Here is a 25,141-nt window from a genome sequence, read left to right as displayed (position 1 = left end):
AAGAAAAAGTGGGATACAGTGACATCACCTTAATACCCACAATGCTCCTCTGAGGCAGAGAAGATTATTATTGTTCCTATTTTTCAACCCAGGAAATGGGCACAGAGGTAAAGGGACCCTCCCAAAGTAGTTGTTGACAGGACAGCTCAGATGCTCCAACTTGCAACTGTGTTTTCTCTGTTGGGCAGCCTGCTTTCCAGAATGATCATTAAATCCCCTCATTCTGTTTCACTTTATCCGTGTTGAAATACTACAAATATAAAATTTTCTGGGTTTCAGAAGGAGGTGACCTTTTCTCAGCAGCTCAGGAAAGGAAAAGCAATATAATTAAACACTAAGGCAGGCAACTGTGTCTGTTGAACACTAGTCGGCACCTCCTGAGCTCAGTTCCAAGCTCTCGAATGTACTATCTTCACCCATCTGCACAACTATCCCAGGAGGTAGGTGCTATTATTATGTCCATTTTACAGATGAAGAAATTGCAACACAGACAATTTACAACACAGAGTTTGCCTTATGAGTGTTAGTGCCTGGACTTACAGCAGGTAGTTTGGTACCAGACCTTAGGAAAACACAGTAAAAAGGATTTTCAAGGATAGAAAATCTCCAGTTGGGGGAACCTGGATGGCTCTGTCGGTTAAACAGCCGACTCTTGATTTCGGCCCAGGTCATGATCTCAGGGTTGTGGAACTGAGCCCCCTGGGCTCCACGCTCAGTGGGGAGTCTGCTTAAGATTCTCTCACTTCCTTTCCCTCTGTCCCTCCCCCTGATGGTGCTCTCTCTCTCTCTCAAAGTAAATCAATAAATCTTAAAGAAAAAAGAGAAAATCTCCAGTTAAATAATAAAGAGACATTGAGTGGCAAATAATCCTACAGCATCTGTGAGATGGCAGAGAAAAAAGAGAAAAATAAGGCCGGCTCGCTTGGTGCAAATAAAGTCACTAACTTAGTCATTCTATGTGGGAATGCAGTCATGTTTAAGAAAGGATTAGGTGAGAGGGGGACCTGGGTGGCTCAGTGAGTTAAAGCCTCTGCCTTCCGCTCATGATCTCCGGGTTCTGGGATCAAGCCCCCATCGGGCTCCTTGCTTGGTGGGAAGCCTGCTTCTCCCTCTCCCACTCCCCCTGCTTGTGTTCCCTCTCTCCCTGTGTGTCTCTCTGTCAAACAAACAAACAAACAAACAAATACATAAATAAATAAATAAAAGAAAGGATTAGGTGAGCAGAGCAGACTGACTCTTACATAACACACCTGCTGTTTGTTCCTTGTGTGTAAGGTAGTGAACTTAAAAAACAAAACAACCACCAAGGTAGAATGTTATGAATTTGGTACCCCAAGCTACTGGAAGAGCAAAGCACGGGGAAGCACCTTCATGTGCTGAAAATGAGGAGTTAGTTGGGCTTACCTTTTTATACAGTGTTTCAAGTTCTGCCTTAATGTCTTGCGCCTGTGTCAGCATTGGTGGTCTGGAAGGAAATGCCTTGGTGGGGTTGGGCAGTGCCAGAATTCTCCCATCATCTCCAAACCACTTCCTTCCCTGCAGATCAAACAGAGGCAAGAACACCATTTTCTTTTAACTGGAGAGAAAACGGTTTACAAAATAAATGACAGTTGCCAGAAAACTCTAGGTCGACATACACATTTCACGCATCTTCCTCTGTCCCGACTAGGTCTTTAAAAGCCTCATTTCCATTAGCAACTGAGTCTTCCCTAACACCCCTGCACAACTAATTGAGGATATAATCCTCACTCCCCTCCAACAAAACCATCACAAAAAGCTTATAGGAGTGCTCAGAAAAGTATTTTCTAGTCATTAGAAATTACAGGAAAAAAACCATAGGAGAAAAACAATTGTGAACGTTCAATCTGTGGAGAATGAAACATTGTCCATTGTGCAAAAGTCACCGACATCTGACTCAGCAGGAGAATCCCAAGCCCGGCCAGTAGAAGATGGGCTTTTTGGGCAGGGAGGGAGTGTGTGTGGTCTGAGGATCACCAAACGTGCTAAGAGACAAATTGAAAAAAAAAAAAAAATTGTGCCACTGTCTGTAGACAGGAGGGCATGAGCATGAGGGTGTGGTGGCGGCCCGGGAGGGCGAGAAGCCGCTCTGACCCAGGAGACGCCCGGGGGCTACAGGTGGGACTGGGCGGCTTACGGGCTCCTGCGTCAGCAGCCTGTTCTCCATGGTGTTCTGACAGGCACGCGGCACCTCTGGTCTTGCCCCAATATAAAGGCCTTCGTCTTCCAGAAATCTGGGCTGCACGTTCTCGGGAAGCTTTTTATACGTAGGCACTAGAGAGTACATAAACAAACACCGCAACATTAGTGCCAGCCTACACGTTTCAAACCACACTGGAAATTGCATTTGTATTCCTGGAAGCCGCAAAGGCCCCATCTTAATTCTCAAGGACCAAGGACAAGAGGAACATGTTCCCCTGTCATAGCATGCTCTGGAATGGTGACAGGACTCTGCGCCTCGCTCACCAGCGGGGCCTGCTGTGGGGAGGGCGGTGTTCACATCCAAGGGCCTGCTTGGCTTGCTTGCCTGCCCAAAGCACCTGGGCCAGGCCTGGCTTGGAACCTTTCCTTCTGTACAGAAGGGATGATTATATCTATTTCCTGGGTTCTCGGGAGAATTAAAGGAGGTAAAGTAAGAGAAAATGCTGCGTAAGTTAAAAAGTTAAAAAGAGGATAAAGGAGACAGAGCAGGGAGGGAGGCTTTTCTCAGGAGGCCTTGCGATTTGCACCAACTCGTGAAGGTTGAGAGGGATGGAGTCTGGGGTAGTGTACCCCCCATCCCCCGAGGGCATGGTGTGGCCCAAAGAGTGGGGTAACACTGGGCACTGTGGGGAGGGGCGAGCAGGGGCAGGGCAGATGGAGGGCCCTTCTACTCATCAGCAGCTTGAGTTTTGGTCAGGAAATGGACCCCTGAAGGCTCTACCCGGGGAGTGACCTAGCAGATTTTCAGTTCTGGAAAGATCCCTGGGCCTGCGTGGGCAGAGTAGGCCAGAGGAGAAAATAAGAGAAGAAGCCAGGGGACCTGTGAGTGTCCGGAGGTAATTTGGGAGTTAATGAGGAAAGGTGGAGAGTCTCTTGTTTATAATTATCTCACTCTGAATCTTGCCAAATCCCCGAATCTAATTTTCCTATATGAGGCCCTTTGCACACTCTGCTTCCCAAACTCACCCACGCAAAACAGCTAATGCGTGTTCTTGGAAAAAGCGACCTCAGAGTCCTGAGACAATGGGGGCAAACCTGAGCAAACATGGGGGTCTGCTCCCAGCCCTCCATTCACATGGCTAGGCAGCTGCCTGGCATCAACCCAGCGGTCTTCGAAGGTTTTCATGGAAACGTTTCTGCCTACTCTCACTCTATGTATGCTTACTGTTCGTGGATATGCTATCATACACACAAAGTTAAATCAGGGAAGGTTGAGATTAAAAATATGTGCTAACAGAAGCCTTGACATTTGCTTCCCACGTCCCTGGGGCGAATGCACTCTGCTTTGTCAACCATTCTCCAAGCAGTGACAAGAACGGACCCAGTGACAAAAACATTATTACTCTTGATCCCCTGCTATGTGCTGGTCACAGCACAAGGGCTTCACTGAAGCAATTTCCTCAGTGCTCAAAGGAAGAAGAAACACCTGGAGTCATGTCATAGGATCGTTTCAGTTCCTCCTGTTTTCTGGTGAGGCACTGAAAATGGAGAAGGTCATTCCTCAAGGAGGAGGAGCTGGGGCAGTGTGGTTCCCCACCTCCTGTTTGCTAGGCCAGGGGTTGCCTCCCCTCCGGACTGGAGCTCAGATTCCCCACTCAGAGCAGGTGCCAGGTGCCGCTGGTGCACCCACAGCCTCTTCCACATACTCCTCTCCCACCCCTGACCCTGGTCTGAGCCAGCCCCTGGCATCTAACCTCCCCTTCCAGCCCAGGGGGACTCCAGGGACAGGCCTGGCAGGGAGTCCTCTGAGCACAAACACAAAGAGATGGCACTCCTCCTTGGCCCATGCATTTCTCCAAACCCCCAAGGAGCATCAGGACACATTGTGCCTAGTGTGTGGCTTTCGTAGCTGGCTTCCCAGGTCAGAGACCTGCCTTCCCTCCCGTCACTAGCTTTGTGGTCTCAGACTAGTTCCCTAACTTCTCTGGGCTTCTGCTTTTTCATCTGTAAAATGGGTGTAAGAAAGAACCCTTGTCTAGCTCTGGTGTGGAGCCAGGTGAGTTTATACACAAGTACTTAGAAAGGAACCTGGCAGAGGAAGGGCATGGAATGCATTCACTATTATTGTTTTGGCAAAGTTGTAACCTCTGGGCACATTTCCCAGCTACCTACTTTAAAAGAAAACCTGAGATGTCCAACAAATCCCAGTACTTTGGACCATACACGATTCAAAATGACCTATCAAAATGGAACAATAATTTATCCTTGGCTTGGCATTTAACTGGAACTCAGAACATGACAAATGAAAAGAAATCTAAATCCCAGGTAAGGTGAGTGCAGCCCCCCTTCTCAGCCTGAGAGGCTCTCCTGGGGGACTCCCATTTTAAGCTTGAACTATCAGCTAACTAACTGGGGAGGTCCCTCAGGTACTCTTGGGAGGAAAGAAAATTCCAGGGGAAAAAAGAACAAAGGGAAACCCATGCAGAAACGAAGCAGGGGGCAGTCACGAGGAGTTAACTGGATGGTCCCTGCTCATGTACCCCGGCCATTGTCCCTGAGGTGAGGAACCTCAGCCAATCTGCTTCGTACCTCCCTCAGAATCTCTGATATGATCATGTCCTCTTGCGTGTGAATGAGATGACTGGTGGCTGGAGGCTCCAGGATAGTCTCAGGGTGGTGCCCGCAGACAGGGGAACCAGCCATGTGAGGAGAGGGTTGCGGCTTTCAGCCAGTGCTGCTCTCTATCCCCACCTCTGGGAGAGGACAGGAACTACAGGGTTCATTAATCACCAGTGGCACTGACTTGGTCTCTCCTGTGGACATAAGAAGCCTCCATAAAAATTCTAGCTGTAGGGGTTTGGAGAACTTCCTAGTCAATGAACACATGGTGGGGCTGGAAGGGAAGGGACCCTGGAGAGGGGATGGAGGCTCCATGATCCTTCTCACATGCCGTGTCCTATGACTCTCTTCATCTCTGTTCTCTCTCATACCATTGTTTTTTGTTTTTGTTTTTTCTTTTTTTAAGATTTTTAAAATTTATTTGAGAGCAAGAGAGAACACAAGCAGGGGAAATGGCAGGCAGAGGGAGAGGGAGAACCAGACTCCCCGCTGAGCAACATGGGGCTCAATCCCAGGACCCCGAGATCATGACCTAAGTCGAAGGCAGGTGCTTAACCAACGAAGTCACCCAGGTGCCCACATATCTTTTATTATATGATAAGTGAGTAAATGTAAGTGTTTCTCTGACTACTATGCACTGTTAGAACAAATTATCAAACCCGAGGCATGGAACCTCCAATTTGTGGCAAAATCAAATAGAAGTATGGGTAATGTGGGGACCCACTACTTGTGATTGGTGTCTAAGCAGAAGGCAGTCTTGTGGGACGGAGTCCTTAACTTGTGGGGTCTGTGCTGACTCCAGGTGTAAGTGTCAGAGCTGAACTGTAGGATATCCAGCTAGTATTCGAGAATTGGTTGGTGTGGGGAACCCCCCCCCCCAAATCTGGTCACGTAAGTGTTCTAGCAGGGTTGAGAGGGAGTAGAGGATGAAACAGAGAGATTCTCCTTCTCTCAGCCTGAGTCTCAGACTCTCTGCCCCCAGAACTGGTCGCCAGTTTGATGAGGGGGCCCCTCAAAACACCCAGGTGTTTCTTGGGCTAGTCCATCAGTGAGTGAATGTTCAGTGGGCATTTGCTCAAGTTCTTTATCCTCAGACACCAGCCGTATTTCACATGAAGGAAAATGAAGATGCCCGAAGCGAGCAGGAAGGCAAAAAGCGCAAGTACCTGTCACCCTGCTGGGTACGAAGAGGAGTTCTCTTTCCATCTGCAGTCGAACGTGGACGCTTTCATACTCTGCGGGTCTGACGGCTATGAAATCCTCAGCTGCGTGGTCTAAGCCCAACAGAAAATCCTCTTCATCCTTGGCACCGAGCAGCTCTTCCTCGTCCTGCATTACAATAAACAGCAAGAAAAACTGTGCTGTGATTATACGTCTACTTAGAAAAACAAGGGCATTAAACTCATCCAACAACGTATCTTACAAGACAGTGATCTTTTTCTTGTATCCTTTTTTTAAAAGCAAGGGTAAAACTCGATGGCCTTTCATGCTCCCCAAGCGGGTTTTCTTTGTTTTTCACTCTTCCACGTGGTTGGAAAATGTCAAAACCAGAATAGGCTGAAGTCAGAAGAGAGATGCTGGGCAATGCAATCGAAATCTTAGCAACTCTGGACTCTAAGGGTGTGTATTCTTCCGCATGTACTTCAAGTCCTTGGGCTCAGAAGTTACATGGTACGTTAACCTTCCCCCGGCACCGACCCCAGGGCAAGACGCTGTAAGCAGTGTCCACACTCTGCGCGGTGTATACACCTGCAGCCCAGCCCCACCCGCATTGCCTGTGGGATGGTGGGGAACTTACCAGCCGTTCTTCTTTTTTTTAAAAAAATTTATTTAATTTATTTTTTAAATTTTTTTAAAGATTTTATTTATTTATCCGACAGACAGAGATCCCAAGTAGGCAGAGAGGCAGGCAGAGAGAGAGGAAGGGAAGCAGGCTCCCTGCTGAGCAGAGAGCCCAATGCGGGGCTCGATCCCAGGACCCTGAGATCATGACCTGAGCCGAAGGCAGCAGCTTAACCCACTGAGCCACCCAGGCGCCCCTTACCAGCCGTATGCGGGGCTCGATCCCAGGACCCTGAGATCATGACCTGAGCCGAAGGCAGCAGCTTAACCCACTGAGCCACCCAGGCGCCCCTTACCAGCCGTATGCGGGGCTCGATCCCAGGACCCTGAGATCATGACCTGAGCCGAAGGCAGCAGCTTAACCCACTGAGCCACCCAGGCGCCCCTTACCAGCCGTTCTAATCCTTGGTTTTCTCCACGGCAGGACGGGGACATTAACAAAGCTTACCTCTTAGGGTTTTGTGAAGATAGAGTTAGTGGACGCACGAAAAGATTCTAAGCGGTGGGTCTGCCATCACAAATGCTAGCTGTAGCAAGTCAATTGAGTATTTCCCGATCTTTTTCTCCTTTTCTTTCTTCCTTTCTCTGTCTCCTTACTTTTCTTCTTCTTCTTCCCCTCCTCCTTCCCCTCTTCTTCCTCCATTTTTTCCTCCTCCTCCTTCTTAATTAAATACTGGTGCCCATTTAGAAGGAACAGCCTTTAAAATCCCAGGGAAATCTGCACAGGTGATAACCTTGCTACCTGCCTTTTCATATTTCCTCCCCAATAAACCAAACAATGAGAAGGGGAAGTAAATCTATGGGGTAGCCAAGCTCCCGGCACAATCTGAGAACACAGAATGCCAAAAACTTCAAAAAAGGAAAAAAGAGAAAAGTGCCCTCATTTCAGTGTGTGATTTTTTTTTTTTTCCTTGCTTAATCCTCCTTTTGGTTTTGTGGTAAGCAGAGACAGACGGAGAAAAATTACAGACAGAGGTGGAGAGCTACACAGGATCTAAAACCTCTGCCAGAAAGACTAAATCCACTTTGAGTATAAAAGTACCGGAAGAGGGTCTGAGCAGACAGGGGGATGGAGTACAGGGAAGGGGCTTCACAGGAGGGCATGATTTCAAAGGGCAGATTTAGGAACACAGAGCTTCCAGGGGAAAAGCATGCAAAAGGGAAGAGAGGTGGCTTGTTGAGACACGTCATGTCTCATGTCTCAGTTTCAATGCCTACAGCTTTGTTGATAGCTCTGCCTTCCAAAAGCAGACCCTGGTTCTCCCGACTTTCTGTGGGGGCCTCACTTAGTGACTCACTTCCAATGAGCGGGATATGAGTGCTGGTATGTAGCTTCTGACTCTAGGTCAGGAAAGGCACCGTAGCTTTGTCCTTGCTTTCTTTTGGATCACTTGCTTTAGGGGAAATCAGCTGTCATGTCAGGAGATGCTCAAGCAGCCTTGTGGGGAGGTCTGAACTGAGCCCCCTGCCAAAACCCAGCACCTGCCAGGCAGGAGGGTAAGCCACCTTGGAAGAAAACCTCCCAACCCAGTCAAGCTTTCAGCTGACTGCATCCTTGGCTGCCTTGCCTACAACCTCACGAGAACCTCTGGAGTCAGAACAAGCTGAATATTGGCTTGTAAAACAATGACGATCAAATAAACCTAGCTAAAAAATTACATTTTGATTTTGTTTTTTGTGCTTACGTGTCATATCCAAAAACTCATTACCAGGACCCACATCAAGGAGATTTTTTTCTAAGTTAGCCCCCACCTTCCAATGAGTTTCATGGATTCAGGTCTTACATTTAAGCCTTTAATCCATTTTGAATTCATTTTTTGTGAGTGGTGTAAGATCGGGTCCTCTTTTGTTCTTGTGCATGTGAATATCCAATTATCTTTGCATCATTTACTGAAGAGACTGTTTTACCCACTGAGTACTCTTGGCCCCATCCCCCTGTCAATTGACCACACCTACTTGGGTTTACTTCTGGGCTCTCGATTCTGTTCCACTGGCCTATTGGTCTGTTTTTATGCTAATACCATGCTGTTTCAATGACTGTAACTTTATAGTATAGCTTGAAATCAAAATGTGATGCCTCCTGAGAAGGACAAAGCAGGAGGCATCACACTTTGATTACTTTGGCTTTGGGGGTCTTGTGGTTCCACATAAATTTTAGAAGTATTTTTCCTACTTCTGTAAAGAGGGTCATTGAAATCTTTATAGAGATTGCATGGAATCTATAGATGGCTTTTGGCAGTGTTGACATTTTAATAATATTAATTCTTCTGATCCATGAACATGGGATAATTTTACATTTATTTGTGTCTTCTTTGACTTCTTTCATCAGTGTCTTACATTTTTCAGAGTACAGGTCTTTCACCACCTTAGTTAAATTTATTCCTAAGTATTTTATTGTTTTTGAAACTATCGTAAATGGGATCAATTTATTTCTTTCTCAGAAAATTTGTTGTAATTGTAAAGAAACACTACTGATTTTTGTTTTTGTTTCTAAAGGTTTTACTTATTTATTTGAGAGAGACAGAGCATAGGGTGGGGAGAGTGAGAAGGAGAAGCAGACTCCCTGCTGAGCTGGGAGCCTGATGTGGGGCTCCATCCTAAGATCTTGGGATCATGACCTGAGCTGAAGACAGACACTTAACCAACTAAGCCACCTGGGTACCCCCATACAACTGATTTTTGTATTTTAATTTTGTATGCTGCAACTTTGCAGAATTCATTGATTATATCTAACAATTTTTTGGTTGAGTCTCTAGTTTTATTTCTACATAAAATGAAAGCATCTGCAAATAAAGACAATTTCTTTTTTCAGTTCAGATACCTTTAATTCCTGTTCAGATACCTCTTAATTTCTTTTTCTTGCCTGATTGCTCTAGCTAAGTCTTCTAGTATTATGTTGAAATAGGAGTGGCGAGAGTGAGCACCATTGTCTTGCTCCTGATTTTAGAGGAAAAACTTTCAAGCTTTCATCACTGAGTATGATGTTAGCTGTGGTTTTGTCACAGATGGCCTTTATTATGTGGAGGTACATTTCTTCTATGCCTAATTTAAGAGTTTTTGTCATGAATAGTACTGAATTTTGTCAAATGTATTTTCTGTATCTATTAGAATTTCTTTCCTTTTTAAAAATTAAAAAAAAATTATTTAAAAATTTTTTCAGTTTTATTGAGATAGAATTGAAATATCCAGATCTTTTTTTTTTTTTCTACTGACTGAGCAAGGCAGGTGCTTGAATTTCTTTCCTTTTTAACATGGAAAATTTTCCATTGTGTGTATATATCATATTTTGTTTATTCGTTCGTTTGCTGATGGATATTTTGGTTGCTTTTACCTTTTGGCTATTGAGAACATTTCTCCACTGTTAAGTGGAGAAGTATCTGTTTGAGTGCCTGCTTCTATTCTTTTGGGTATATACCCAGAAATGGAGTTGCTGTAACATAGTAATTCCATGTTTAAATTTTTGAGGAATGACCAGACTGTTTTCACAGCAGCTGTACCATTTTATGTTGCCATCAGCAATGCACAAGGGTCTAATGTCTCTACATCCTTGCCAGCCCATCTCTCTTCCTTCCTTCCTTCCTTTCTTCCCTTCTTCCTTTCCTTTCCTCTCCCCTTCCTTCCTTCTTTAATAAAAGCCATTCTAATTTGTGTAAAATGGGATCTCATTGTGGTTTTGATGTGCAGTTCCCTAATGATTAGTGATGTTAAGTTTATTTCATGTACTTAATGGCCATTTGTATATCTTCTTTGGAGATATGTCTATTCAAGTCCTTTGTCCGTTTTTTAAATGGGATGTTTTCTTTTGTCTTACATGTGCCATGCACAATTACAGAGTCTGAGTCATAGCTTGGGTGTGGAATGGAGCACAAAAAGCTAATCACCTGTGAGGATGTGGGAAGAGAGAGAGAAGATTCATTTGCCTTGGAGAGGCCAACATTTTGCATCTCAAATGAATACGAATCGCTGTGTGGCATCTAGCAAGAAAAATCTGTAAGCCTCCTTGTTCTGTTTTTTTTTTTTTTCTCCTTTTCCACAGAAAAGAAATAGACATATTTAATCAAGGTCCTTATTATCCAAATTATGGGGTAAAATCAAAGGCTACAGAAAGTAACGTGAACACAGTATTCATTTTGCTTTCCACTAAACGATGGATGAGCCGTTGCATGTGGTGGTGGCAGGTTTGCCCTCGGCCACTTTCCTTCTGGTGAGGATGTCATCATTCTCGTCACCATTGTCACCACCGTGGTCATTGACACCAACATCATCCCTCACCTCCCCCCACCGTAACGTTAAATACCGTTCTGCGTTCTCCTGGCGCAGGAGGCTCTTCTTCCTCTCCTTCCTCCTCCTCTTGGTTCGGGCCAGCTCTGGTTTTGGCTTTTGGCTTTTCTTGTGATTCCTCTGGTTCGGGATCAAAGTTGAAAGTGAAGAAGTTATAGGCTTCTTCGGCAGAAGGGAAGCCAGGTGGAACCTAAGGAGAAGTGGTGAGTGATAGAGTTTCAGATTGTAGCAGTGGAGATGAGTCCCACAGCTCACTGACAGCAGCTTGACGTTGGTGGCATCGAGCGTATGCCATGCATCCTGAGCGTATTACCTTTGTCGAAGGCACAAGATGACCTGTCACAAACTTTAAGACATGCAATAGGCAAGGGGTGGCTTCCTCGAATAAGTAGCTTTCATAGTCACTTTTTTATAAACTAGCAAACATTCTCATAGGCACATAAATATATTATTGATAGGAGTAACAGCTTTTGAAAAAATGAGTAAAATGCCAAAAAAGTAGATTCATTATTTTATAGATTAATGCTGAGATACTTTTGTTTAATTATGAGCAATCCAGGGGTCTGTTGACTTTTTTTAAAAAATGACATTTTTTGTTTTGATTCTTCTTGAGTTGGTATTCCCTTTCTTCCTCCATAATGAAGCTGGGACAACTTCAGAGTTGAAAAAATAGTCTTTTTGCTAACATTTCCTGCCCTTCCATGCAGCCCCCTTTACCCAGTCAGGCAGTATTCTAATCGTCCCGCTGGTTCTAGCATTTTAAAAGTAGGAATCAGTTCTCATACTTTTTTCTTGCATATTCCACAGTAATAAGAGTCAGGGTATGTATATAAGCATCTGTCATAGGATATTTTTGAAAAACACAAACAAATCAACAAAAAACACGATTTAAAGCATGCATGATTTAAAAAGACAGGATTTCTCACCGGGAGTTTAGGCTTGATTTTTTGTACAGAATCACGGAATTTTACTCTTGAGTAACTTTGGAAATCATCTTGTTGAGTCCTCTGTACCTCCTCACCTGCCTGTATGAGCAGAAAAAAGGATAAGTAGAATATTTATTATTTTAAAAGGGTTTTATTTATTTATTTGAGAGAGAGAGCTCGCACGAGTGAGTGGGGGAGCAGAGGGAGAGGGAGAAGTTTCTCCATCCTGAGCATGGAACCTGATGCGGGGCTTGATCTCATGACTCTTGAGATCATGACCTGAGCTGAAATCAAGGGTTGGACGCTCAACCGACTAAGACCCCCGGGTGCCTCAGGATAGACAGAACATTTAAATCAAGAAACTAAAGATGTTGTAAAACAAGCATTAACTCTCAAAGGGGAAAACCTCAGACCATGGGTGCAGACCATCATTCTTAAGGAATGAAGTGTTTACAAATGTGAAATATAGTTGAAGGTTAAGGTTGCTGATTATTTTCTTACTCAGCTGCCTCTCTCAAGACCAAATAAATACAAAATTTTATACTCAAAGGACCGTAAAATGACAAATGCTATTTCTTCTACAGATCAATAGATGATTTAGTTCACAGAGGACCATTTCCAAACAACTTATGAAGATAAGCCTCAGTAATCCTGGATATGAATAAATTCTGACATACAGCTTCCAGGGTGCGAGGCCTGTCCTCTTGAGCCGCTGGACCTTCTGCCTTGCCCCACCCCGCCCCCCTTGAAGCTGAGTTCTGCCTATGATAGCTCAGTGTGGTAACTGCTATTACGGGGGCTCCCTTTGTCCTGTGACGGCCAATCCACCAAGGGCTGTTCCCACTTTGTCCTCATCTCTGCTTCTAATCCACCCCTCCCAGATCCTGGCTACTTCTCCTTTCCCACCCAGCACAACACAAATGCCACGCCTTCCTTCGGAGGGACTCCAGGCTATTCCAATAGCATATCTAGATCTCATTGTAAGAAGGGACAAACGTATTCTACCTGTGATGGAAACTTTGTTATTATTATCTGGACCGAGACTGTGTCACAGCATGGAATAGTTTTCATCAGGGGAAATGGAATGTAGTGTATTTGCACCGGGCCCCTCTCACATATCCTTCCCAAATCCTACCTGTTTTTCCAGATCATGCAAAGCTACTTCTTTTCTCAGACTCCTCCATTCTAAGATGAAATCTCTTTTCTAGAATCTTATTGCCTGAGGCACATCAGGTGCTATTCTGTCTAGCTTAGTTATCAAACCAGAGGCTCTGGAGCTGCCCGCCTGGCTGTGAATCCCAACTCCATCCTCATAGCTTAGACCACTTGTTCTGAGCGTCAGGTAAAGCAATGCACCTAAAGTATGCTTACAGTTATGGCTCAATCATGATGGGTCTCATCACCACATTCTTGATTTTCTTTTTACATGTCTTTGATCCCCCTGGTTGGCATTTACATCACATGGCTATAAACATTTTATTTTAGTCTGCCAGAAACTAGAGCCTGAGGCACAGAATTTTACATAAAGGGAATGGCATATATTTTTTTATTATGATAGATTATACTTAACTGATACTCTGGTTTTTCTTCTGGTCATGCTGGACATCTAGCTGCATTTAGGTGAACTTTCATAGCACTTGGTTTTAGCTTTTCCAAGGATATCAAGCTCTCATCATTGGCCTGCAGAGACCCACTCGGACATTCTGAGGCTTAGACCAAACCAGGAGGGCCAGGAGCGTTGGGCAAATCTTGCTGGGAACTGATGCCATGAGACAAACGTCCTATCTTCCAGGAACTAGGCAGGCAATTCTGAGAAGCAGACTCCTCAGCAAGGCCCTGGCAGGATCGAGCCCTGGTCACCATGGCATTAGTCAGCTCAGTGACAGTTGCCAGAACTGATTTTACCTCCTGATTCTTTCTCCCCAGTTCCCAACTCCTGTTCATTGATATCACTTCTCAGAAGAAGCCACACAGATAAAGCATGAAAAATCCTTGCCTCAGGCTCTAGTTTCTTGTGGGAAGTAGGGTCCAGAGAGAAGATAAATTAGACCTCCAAGGTCACCCAGCCGGTGAGTGAGGTTGCCAGCATTTAACACTGGGCAGCTGGGGTCCAGCATCTGGGCTCATCCTGTCCTCCATTCTTTGCTCAAATAGGATTTAAATGGACAACATTTTCGATATTCCTTCTGGATTGAGATCTATACATTAAGAAATCTGCTCTGTGAGATATTCTGTTAACCTGAGATCAGGTCTAAAAAGGGCAGCTGGGTCCATTGTTCAGGTAACTTGGCTATTTTGAACCCTCATCCGTGGTATCATTGAAACCCAGCACTGTAAGAGAAAGGAACTGTGGAACCTGGCCTGTCCAACACGACTTCACAGGAAGAGGAGTCACTCATTCCTTCCAGGTCAGCCTGTCCTGTCAGGGAGGGACGCCAGGCATGCAGGTCATTGAGACATGAGCTGAGCTCTGCACCCCGCCACTCCTACCCACTTGGTTTCACTCTCCCCTTGGCTAAGCTATACAGGCCCTGCTGGCTGAATCAGACTTTAAAAAGGCACTATTGTGATTAACCTGAATCCCAAGAAATATAAAATACAATGAAATTGAATATTGAAGCTTTCCACTTCCAAGGCCAAAATGTACAAGCCTGAGGCCTCTCCTTCCGTGCAATTGACTAAGGTAAACACACATATTTATCTCACTCAGTGTGCCTTAGAACAGATTTTTCTTTACCAGGACTTTTTTCTTTTTTTTTTTTTTTCTTTTTGTGGAGAGCTAAAATCATCCAGTATTGCTATGGTTCCAGGGCTGTGCTAAAAGCAATTTTGTATATTCCTTCCACATTGTCCACCAGAATTCACTTTGACATCATCATCCTTGATTTGGGATCATCAAGGAGGAGGGAAAAAAAAAAAAGAAAAACACCAAAGGGAGGTATTTTTAAAAAGCCAGTAGACTGGAAGGTGAGTTAGAACCCAGATCTGAGAGCCCCTGCTTGGCTAACTGAAGACTGAGAACATTAGCCCTGTCCCACCCCTGGAAGGGACCGCTAGGCCTTCAATGCCAGATTTTGTCTGAAGTTACAACATCTTATCTCTTCTCTGCTCTATTTCTCCTTTCCTGTCATCTCCATGTTCCTTATAGTCCTTTTTAGTTCTTAAAATATTTTAAAAACATAACTTTTCTTTATAAATTCATAACTTTTTTATGATAAATGAAACTTTAATTGATCCCCAAACTGATATGAGGTAACCACTAGCCCATTCCCTTTCATTTAAGAAATTAGAATTCTAATTAGAAATTAGAATTCTAATCCTGTAACCAGTCATTACCTCCATCCTACATAAGCTGACTTCTGACAACATACCTCCGAGCCTCCTTCCATGTTCTGCTGTGAGAGCCCTTGGCTTGCCAACTGTCTTTTAGATACAAACACAATAAACTCACTAATAGTATTTCAAAGACCAAAAAAATAAAAAATAAAAATAACTTTTCTGAAAATAAAACAAAACACAGAGAAACAAGTCAGCTGATGTTTGCCTCATGTTGTTTTGCAAATTGGCCACGAGTGCACGCAGAGGGCAAGGAGAGACTGAAGAGAAGCAGATCATTCTAGATCGGGAGGGGCAGTTTTAATAAGTGGGGGAACTTACGAGGCATGTCTTGGTGGCTGCAAGATAAGGAGATCCTCACGCCTGCCTGCCAAATATTGGAAGTTTATACTGACGTCCTAACTGGGTTCAGTCAAGTGTACCAGACAGATGGTCAACACCACATTCCTATCTCAAGGCTGCATCGCTGGGGCAGCTTCTGGGAGTGGGGAAGGCAAGTGGAACACACATTCCCAGGACAGGGGAGGGCATGAGGAACTTTCAATTACTTGGTCCAGCTTGCAGGTCAACCAGTGGTCATGTCTTTTTGATGACCTCTTCCAACACCTCAAATCCATAGAATGGCTCTTAGGGGATACAGAACAGAGTAGATATAAGCCACAGACCTGCTCACAAAAAGCAATAAATACTCTCTAGGCCAAGGGAGTATATTTTTACTTCCATAACTTAAAGCTTTATTGGGGATATTGTATTCATGACCCATGGACAAGTAAGAGCTGCTGTGATTTTGTGAAATGATTATCAATCAGAAAGTATAGACAGGCTCAGGGCTACGTGGTGGCTCAGTCGGTTAGGCATCTGTCTTCAGCTCAGGTCATGATCCTGGGGTCCTGGGATCGAGTCCCGCATCGATCTCCTTGCTCAGTGGGGAGCCTGTCCCTGTCTGCTTGCCTCTCGCCCTGCTTGTGCTCACTGTCTCTCTCTGACAAATAAAATCTTAAAGAAAAAAAAGTATAGGCAGGCTCAGATATGAGACCGGATCATCCAATCATTTAGCCCATCTGACCAGATGCCGGGATTCATACACATAACAACATAACAGAAGTATTTGTGTCAAAGCTGATGATAATTTATGTAGTTTTTCCTTATTTTTCAGTATTTTAAAATTATGGCTTACAATGAAGAAGATAATTGGAATCAAAGAAAAATAAGTGTCTCCTCAGCAGAATGGAGCAACGAACTGCCATAAAGCCATTTCATCAGATCTACAGAATATTCCTACTAAAGAACCACAGGCCATGACACATGAACACGGCTGTAACTTTTCTTGTAATCATGCAATCTTTGGCTTAATTTGGGATGAATATAGGCAAAATGTTATAATATCTCATCACAGAAAAAGAGAAGGCATCCTCTAAGCAATCGGTGATCTCTCCACAGAAATTTCTTCACACCTGTGCTTTTTTTTTGTTTCAAGAGTAAAAACTAACCCAACCATCACCATCAACAACAAACAAGTGGGTTAGACTTGCAAACACCTCACTGGGCCGTTTGTTCCGTTCTTCCCTTCCTTCTTCCACCCTCATACAGGCTTGTCCTTCATCTACACCCCTGACAGGATTTTCTGGCTTTTAGTGGCTTCCTGTCCTCCTCATGGGCCTCAACTGTCAGTTTTCCTCCAAGTGTCAAGATCTTCCTCAGTCTTCTTTCTTTTAGGAAACAAAGGCCGCTTAAAACTTCAAAACTCACCGCAGTAGAAATGCTTATTAAATTCATTTCTCCAGGCCTGGTCCCTTCCTTTGTGCATGTTTCTAGACACACACACACTGACATGTCCCCTCAGCACCTCAGACTCAAACAAAAATCACTCCAGTACACTCAAACCACCTCCCCAGCCTATGGTTGACTGCTTTCCATGGCTTGTAGGAAACAACTGAGGCCCTTTCTGTGACATTCAAGGCCCCCACCATTTCACCCTACTTTCCTACTGCACTCCTATCTCTCTTTTCTTCCCAGCAAGATCCATAGGTCCAGCAATGCTGACCCAAAGGACAGACTGGGAATGAGAAAGAACTGGAATCTGATCTCAAATCCCGCATGCATGTCTGTGACCTGGAGATGGCCTCGTGGCTGCTTTGAACCTCAGTTTACTCATCCATCAAATGTGAATGAAAACAAAAGAACCCACCTACTGGAGTGCTGGGATAAAGACATATGAGAACACGGGGAAAACACCTGGTCTCAGCAGGACTCTATAAACAGTAGCTATGACGATTATTGATAAGTGTTGAATGCCTCCTCTGTGCACAGCTCTGTTCTAGAAACTTTTGCTGGAAATGTTATATTCTGCTTCACTGTCTTTGATCACAAAGTGGAGAAGGTCCCTTTCTCACCTCTGTGCCAAATTCAGTCTCCAGTTCTCTCTTGTTGGGGCTTTGTAAGCGCCTGGGCCGAGGGGTAGGAATTTCCTGCAGCAACGTGCTTTCTGCTTTGGACTACAAAGTCAAACAGAGATGCTGGTTAGCATCGGGAATGCTGCAAAAACCTGTCACCATCTTAGTAGAAAACAATCCATAAGAACTACACACCTTACTTCTTTAAGAGAAAAGAGCAAGTGAAATAGTTAAGGAAAATGACACTGAATACTTCTTAAGCATAATTTTCTGCCTGTGCCAATGTTAAATACCACATTAATATTTAAAACAAGGAAAACAAATGTAACAGCACTCAAACTCATGCAGTTTTGAGCAGACAGAGCATTCTAGACAAGACCTGAGGAACGGCAATCAGCCACTGAGCAAAATATTCACGTGTTTTTTCTCACCCTTGCAGCTTGTAATTTCTCCCTCATGCGTTCCCTCATGGAAAATTCTGCAAAGCCTGTCCTGGAAGCTGAAGGAATTGGAGGTAAGCCTAAAAAAACACAGGAAAATCACTTTAAAGAAACTTTTTTTTTCTTTTTTTCCAAAGGGAAGATGAGATTTAAAAATAACATGAGAATGTAATTTTGTTTTGCAAAGTTAGAACTTTACATAAGCAAACATGAGCTCATGCTGACAGCCGTCCATGTGACATACTCAGTGCATGTCTTGGCTTCTTTGCGACAGGCAGGGCGAAGCTTGGTCCTGCCAGGAGTGCCACGTTGACTTAACCAAGAGTAAAATGAATGATATTTGACGGTTCAAGACAGAGACACACCAATTCAATTACCAGTGGGGAGAGACCTTCCAATTTGTTGAACTGAGAAACAGGCTTGTAGGTGAAGGGACAGCTAGTGAGTTCAAGGTTCAGCTTTCAACAGTGTTGATCACTTCAATCAGGCCCAAGCCATCGCCCTAGTCTACGTCATAGACACGGCATGTATTTTGAACTATTATTAAATATATATGTAAATCTCATGGACCATTGTGTAGCTATAAGTTGTGGGGAAGACACAGGATCCGGGATCTTGAGGACCTAGACTGTAAGGTCCCTGGGGTAGGTGACAGGCTCTCCAATCATACCTGGGATGTGAGATGTTTGGGATGTTCCTGGTTCTTTCATTCCCAGTGCTCTAAACCAAAGTGTTTGGGGAACAGAATGTTGCCATGCTTGGAGGAGAAGGGCGGAACCTGTGTGGAGCAGAATATCAGATGGCAGAAGGCGTTGGGGATTGAATTACTGATGTCACACGAAGGAGCCTAGAACATATTCTCCAAGAGGCGGGGGAGTCCTGAGGTTGCATGGATGGGGTGGGTGGGCGGAGAGAGGAAGTCACCAGCTCGGGTGCCCCAGTGAGTCAGTGGGAGAAACCGCACAGAGGCCACAAGAAGGAAAGGACCACAGGACCCTGTGACCAGAGGGAGGTCATGGAGTTCTCATGGCAGCGCATCTTCCCAGCATTTGTCAGCATGCACATCCTCAGGCCAGGCCCAGGCCCACTGACCCAGAAACTGGAGGTGTAGCCCAGCGATCTAGGGGATGGACTTAAACACACACTCAAGGTGGAGGATGCCTGGTTCACAGAAAGAAAGAGGAGGTGATGATGTATGAGTTTTGACACTGATGGGCTTTATGTGGCAACAGGACACTTTTGAGGAGCCAGCAGGACAAGAAAACGTGTGCTTGTCCAGCACCCGGCACTCTGGGCAAGCATCAGGCCTTGAAGTGAAGACAAAGGAAGCGTGTCTACAGCAGCGGGTGCTGGCGTCTAGAGAAAGCCTTTCCTGAGGCAGAGCATGCGGGAAGAGGGGTTTCTGATACCTGTGGCCATCAGCGCTGTTGAGGGGAGAAAAGCAGCAAGTGCAAGAAAAAGCGGGAGAAGATATTCTATTAGAAGGGAGAAGGAACAGCACTGGTGAGAAGAAGGAAGAGGGGGGCTGGGCTGTAAAAGTCTGCTAGCAACAGATTTGCCGCTCCTTCAGTGCTGGCTTGGTGCAGAGAGATGAGGGCCCCAGGCTTCAAAGCTCATTTCTGCAGCCTGGCACACAGTTGTTTAGGTTGTGTGATAGAAAGACAGAAGATCCTTCTTCCATCAGGCTCCAACCACAGCATTCACTCCATGCCAGGAAGAGGCAGGAAATAATTAAAGACTGTGGTCTCACGTGTGTGGGTTGAGGTTCAAGTTCTTGAAGAGCATCTCCATCAGTGCAATGAAATGGCCTTTGATGTTCTTTTTTTAACTTTGAAAAAATTTCTTTCCATTTTCTTTCTTTCCAATGGAAATTACTTTCCATGTTAAAGGGCATGTCAACCCGGTAGATACTATCTGCTGTTCTGTACACCTAGGGTCCCAAGACTTTCCCTGTACGGCACTGGCCATTTTGTTTGTGTGATTATTTGGTTAATAGCTGTTCCCTCACCCAGGTTCCATGGTTCCCAGCCACACAGGGCAGGCATATAGCAAGCATCATTAAGTGTATGTGATCCCCTGATTGGACAATGAAAGGACTTTGGGACAGCTGTTCATCATTCTTGTTCTCTGGCTGGCCACCCACCTTGCTTCTGCCCCCAAAAGAAGGATGTCTATAGTCAACAAATTGTCTCTAAACGTGAAAATGCAATGGAATACTATGCAGCCATCAAAAGAAATGAAATCTTGCCATTTGCAACAACATCGATGGAACTAGAGCGTATCATGCTTAGCAAAATAAGTCAAGCAGAGAAAGACAACTATCATATGATCTCCCTGATATGAGGAAGTGGTGATGCAACATGGGGGCTTAAGTGGGTAGGAGAAGAAGCAATGAAACAAGATGGGATTGGGAGGGAGACAAACCATAAATGACTCTTAATCTCACAAAACAAACTGAGGGTTGCTGGAGGGAGGGGGTTGGGAGAAGGGGGTGGGATTATGGACATTGAGGAGGGTATGTGCTTTGGTGAGTGCTGTGAAGTGTGTAAACCTGGCGATTCACAGACCTGTACCCCTGGGGATAAAAATACATGTTTATAAAAAAAAAAATTTGAGTCCTCAGGAAAAAAAAAAAAAAAAATTAAACATGAAAATGCTCCTTCCTTATTTACTTCCCCTCCTTTTTAAAATTTTTATTTTTTTTTTAAAGATTTTATTTATTTATTTGACAGAGATCACAAGTAGGCCGAGAGGCAGGCAGAAAGAGAAGGGAAAGCAGGCTCCCTGCTGAGCAGAGAGCCCGATGTGGGGCTTGATCCCAGGACCCTGGGATCATAAAGCAGAGGCTTTAACCCACTGAGCCACCCAGGCACCTCCCCCCCACTTTTTTTAAAAAGAGAATCAGTTTTTCAAGTTCACTTAAAATAGCTAACATCTATATACAGTTCACTAGAATAATTTTGTTTGTCTTTAAAAGGGAGACAAGATATTTTATTCAACATGATGTCTGAATGAAGAAAACAATGTGGCTTCTCTAGGATTGCTTTTAAAAAGCAATTTGAGAAAAGTTTTTGAAAAAGGGGCGCCTGGGTGGCTCAGTCAGTTGGACATCTGCCCTCGGCTCAGTGGGGAGTCTGCTTCTCTTTCTCCCTCTGCTACTCCTCCCGCTTGTGCATGCACACTCTCTCTCGCTCAAATAAATAAATAGACTATTAAAAAAAAAACAACTTTGACAGATTCTGAAGTGGTAAAAAATCGTTCTTGCTTGATATTTTCCAGTCCATGCTAGTGGGAGACATTTCAAGGGTGTGGAGATTCCCAAGCCCAGTCTGTACAACCAGCTGGGGACGTGTCCTTTCCATTCCATTCCAAGCATGTGGAGAATGTGACCCACTCGAGGTGACCTTTGTACCTGGCACTTAGTAGCACTAAATCAGTGAAGGAAAACATATAAGTGAGGGTGTGAGGGAGATTGTACAAACAAAATAAATGGAATTCTCATTTGGGTGAAACCAGATGGTGATGACACAGTTTTTTCAAGATAACATGATGAACCATGTGTGCTCTCATTCACTCCCTTTAACATAATAACTGATAGAGATTAGATGCCTTCATCTAATGCAATGTTTCTTTAAACAACTAGAACTAAAATAACCCTCCTAAGACATTATTTCCCTTAATTTAGTGTCAGTTCCTTCACTACATTACTACTCTGCTATGTGATCCCAAACTGTGTCTGTTTTTCCTGCCCAGGGGACCAGTGTTGACTTGCCAAACCCGAGGACCGCTATGACCTCACAGTCACACACGGAGGCTCTTGGATATAGCTGAACCGACCTGGCATGAATAAAGTTTCTGCAGAGTCCAGTGCAAAGGGTGTGATGAAAATAATTTTAAAAATTAGGAAAGACCTGATTTGGAGGCAGTGCAAGAACTTGCAGATAAGGAGAGAATTGGAAGACATTCCGTTCAACATACAACATCAATCAGTATGAAATATGGATATCTTCGCAAGGTGGTGTTTCTCACGAAGGCAGCAGGATGATGTCCTCACAGTGCTGTTCTGGTTTCCTAGGAAACCCGTCCATCCTGAGGCTGCATCAGCCTCGCGTGTGCAAATGCTTCCGGATCTTCTCTGCTCTGGGTCCTTTACCTGCCCCATGACTCAGGCACACCGTACCCCGTGTCTCTCTCCTCACAGGCTTCACAAAATGGTGGATGCATTCCATTTTTCTCTTGACCACTTCTATTAAACCTGACCCCTTAAACCTTCTAGGAAGACAGGCACTGCATTTTGAAATAACGTAATCTTCTCATCTGTCCACAAGTCGAAGTGATCTTGTTTTTACGGAGAAGTTTCCACAGTTCCTTCTCCATCTGGAAGTCCTTCCTTCCTCCCCTTGTCGGTGCCAAGAGAATCCTATCCTTCTTGCAAGGCATTGTCCTGAGACTCTCACTGCTGAGACCTAGCTCTCTGTTTACCGCTGTGTGTACTAGGACTTTCCAGGGACTTGAGGTAAAATCAGAAACAGGGTATTTGGGTTTGGATTTGAATTGGTATCATCTGGAGTCACATAGAACAGGTGAGCGTGAAGATGGCTCTATACTGACCTCCCTCTTCTGCCCACCCTCTCTAGTGAAACAATCTACTTCTGAGTGTTTGTATTTGTTTTACTTGTGATGATGAACAAATATTTACCAAATGCCATAGCACCTTTATGTTTTCATCATTTGGGCACTATTGATAACTGTGATAACAGCATGATCAAAAATTCAGTTCGTTAACATGGTGAGTAATTAAAGACCTTTCAGGACAGAAACAGGTTACCTAAAGTTCTTGGAGGGAGGAGTGGAATGAAGGAGTTCAAGAAGAAAAGGGAATGGTGTCAAATTTCCAACTGTGCAGAGACAGCTTTTTTTTTTTAAGGTGGTGACAGGGGTCATCAAAAAACACTACCATTTAGATTCTTTTGGATAACGTCAAGAGTGATCTAACGTTTTTTATTTTAAAACATATTTATATTAATATACTTCTATTTTGTTAATACTTATATACTTATGTCATCAATAAAATATTTAAAAAATTTTTATGGCAACTTACATATAGCATAATTCTCTTTTTAAAAAAAAAAGATTGTGGGGCGCCTGGGTGGCTCAGTGGGTTAAAGACTCTGCCTTCAGCTCAGGTCATGAACCCAGTGTCCTGGGATCGAGCCCCGCATCGGGCTCTCTGCTCGGCGGGGAGCCTGCTTCCTCCTCTCTCTCTGCCTGCCTCTCTGCCTACTTGTCATCTCTGTCTGTCAAATGAATAAATAAAAAATCTTAAAAAAAAAAAAGATTGTATTTATTTATTTGCAAGAGAGAGAGAGAGAGATAGGGATAGAGAGAGAGAAAGAGAGAGAGCATAAGTGGGGAGGAAATGGAGAGCCAGGCTTCCAGGGAGCCTGATGTGGTGCAGGATCCCAGAACCCTGGGACCATGACCTGAGCTGAGCAGAGACACTTAACCAACTGAGCCACCCAGGTGCCCCCATATAGCATAATTCTTGCGGGGACAATGGACTAGAGGATGGGGGAAACGCTGGCCTCATCTGGCTTTTAATTCTGGCCTCTTCTCTCCCCCAAATAGATAATTACCCCAAACCCTGTTAAAAAATTCCTGGACAGAATAAATACAGAGTTGGGGGGGAGGGAGAGCATGGGACAGAAGCCAGCTCAACCTCAGTACGAAAAACTGGAGGGGAACAGAGGCTCTATCCTACAGACTTAAAAAGGAAAATGTGATGAGTTGGACAATCCGTCCAATTGTCCCCAACATCTGACCAACCATATGGATGTAAGAAAATGGAATGTCCTTTCAGTCACAGTCAGCCCTCTGGGAACATAGGACGTCCTTGGCTGTCTGGCAGGAAAACCCAGCAAAACAAAATGGCATCAGGTTAGTGGTGATTGTCACTAGGATATAAAAATATGGGTGACTATTTTCTTCTATTTCCTTTTCCTGATTTTCTAATTTTTACCCAGCAGAGTAGCATCACTTGTGAAAATTTTACTCCCTAAAATGAAATTCAAATAGGCTGAGAACAGCAGGCTCTTCCCTGGGCTTTGAGCCTCAGTACTGCTGATAGTTCACATTTGCTGAGGCATCTGGAGGGATTTCTGTGGTCACTTTTTCTTTTCTGCTTCTTTATTTCATAGTCTCATTGACACTGCATTTTATGTTAGCCGAAAACGTGGGGCCCTTATTTTTGCCCATGTTTCCTTCTCACTCACGGGCGCTTGGACCCCAAGATCTGCCTCTGCCCACTGCCCCCTCCTATATCTCTGTGCATCAGGACACATCCCAGACCTGGGAACTGTTTAGGGTTGACTGTTTTGGTCCCTGCAGTGTTCATATGTTGAAACTCTCAGCCCTCTCCATGTGATGATATCTGGAGGCCAAGTTATGCTTTTAGGTCTTACATTTAGTTAGGTCTGTGATCTATCCTGAGACAACTAACCTGTGGGGGATAATTAGGTTTAGGTGAGGTGATGAGGTGTGTGGGGGGGTGTCCTATGATGGGATTAGTGTCGTCTGAAGAGAAGAAAGCCCAGAACTGTGGCTCTCTGTCTTTCCACCCTGTGAGGATGTTGTGAGAAGGTGGCCATCAGCAAGTTAGGAGGAGAGCTTTTACCAGGAACTGAATCATTCTGAGCTTTGGTCTTGTATTCCTCAGCCTCCAGAACTGTGAGAAATAAATGTCTCTGGTTTGAGACACCAGTCTACGGTATTTCATTACAGCAGCTGGAACTGACGGAGACAGGGATCATCACCGTGTGCAAGACTGCACCTGGCCAGCCCTGGCTTCTGTTCCTCTGCTCCAGGTGGTGGGATAGGGCAAGGGGGCTTCAGACAGGGCTGAAATTCTGCAAGGTGGCTTCCTACATATATTTTGCCATGACATTCTGCCTGTGGTTAAGCCTTCCATATTGCTTTGGGTAGAGTAGAAAAAAAATGTAAACCTCATTCAGGAGGGCCAGGGACTGCCTGCGAGATGCCAGGGGAACGGACTGTTCTCAGAACAAGCTTCGTGAACTTCCAAGAGAGGAAATGACATGTACACGGTCTGACCTTGCAGTATTTTTGCAGGCGTGACTCTCTGTTG

At 44.5% G+C, this 25,141-nt stretch overlaps 1 protein-coding gene across 4 annotated transcripts in view; it reads right to left on the bottom strand.

Moving 5' to 3' along the window:
- Window positions 1-25,141, bottom strand: part of CC2D2A (coiled-coil and C2 domain containing 2A) — a 133,774-nt gene that overhangs the window by 84,658 nt on the left and 23,975 nt on the right. For 3 of the 4 annotated variants that reach the window (XM_032333880.1, XM_032333881.1, XM_032333882.1), the window contains 7 exons: window positions 17,989-18,077; window positions 17,549-17,659; window positions 11,829-11,927; window positions 10,919-11,092; window positions 5,946-6,108; window positions 2,156-2,292; window positions 1,405-1,536 (listed from right to left, as the gene is read on the bottom strand). In XM_032333880.1, the coding sequence (XP_032189771.1) occupies window positions 1,405-1,536; window positions 2,156-2,292; window positions 5,946-6,108; window positions 10,919-11,092; window positions 11,829-11,927; window positions 17,549-17,659; window positions 17,989-18,077 (905 nt within the window). The remainder of the gene's footprint in view (window positions 1-1,404; window positions 1,537-2,155; window positions 2,293-5,945; window positions 6,109-10,918; window positions 11,093-11,828; window positions 11,928-17,548; window positions 17,660-17,988; window positions 18,078-25,141) is intronic. The other variant, XM_032333879.1, reaches the window with a different exon arrangement.

The sequence above is a fragment of the Mustela erminea genome, chromosome 2 (assembly GCF_009829155.1).
Source record: "Mustela erminea isolate mMusErm1 chromosome 2, mMusErm1.Pri, whole genome shotgun sequence".
In the NCBI taxonomy this organism is placed as follows: domain Eukaryota; kingdom Metazoa; phylum Chordata; class Mammalia; order Carnivora; family Mustelidae; genus Mustela; species Mustela erminea.
The sequence above is the reverse complement of the archived record's forward strand: the minus strand, read 5'-3'. Positions and strand labels throughout refer to the sequence as shown.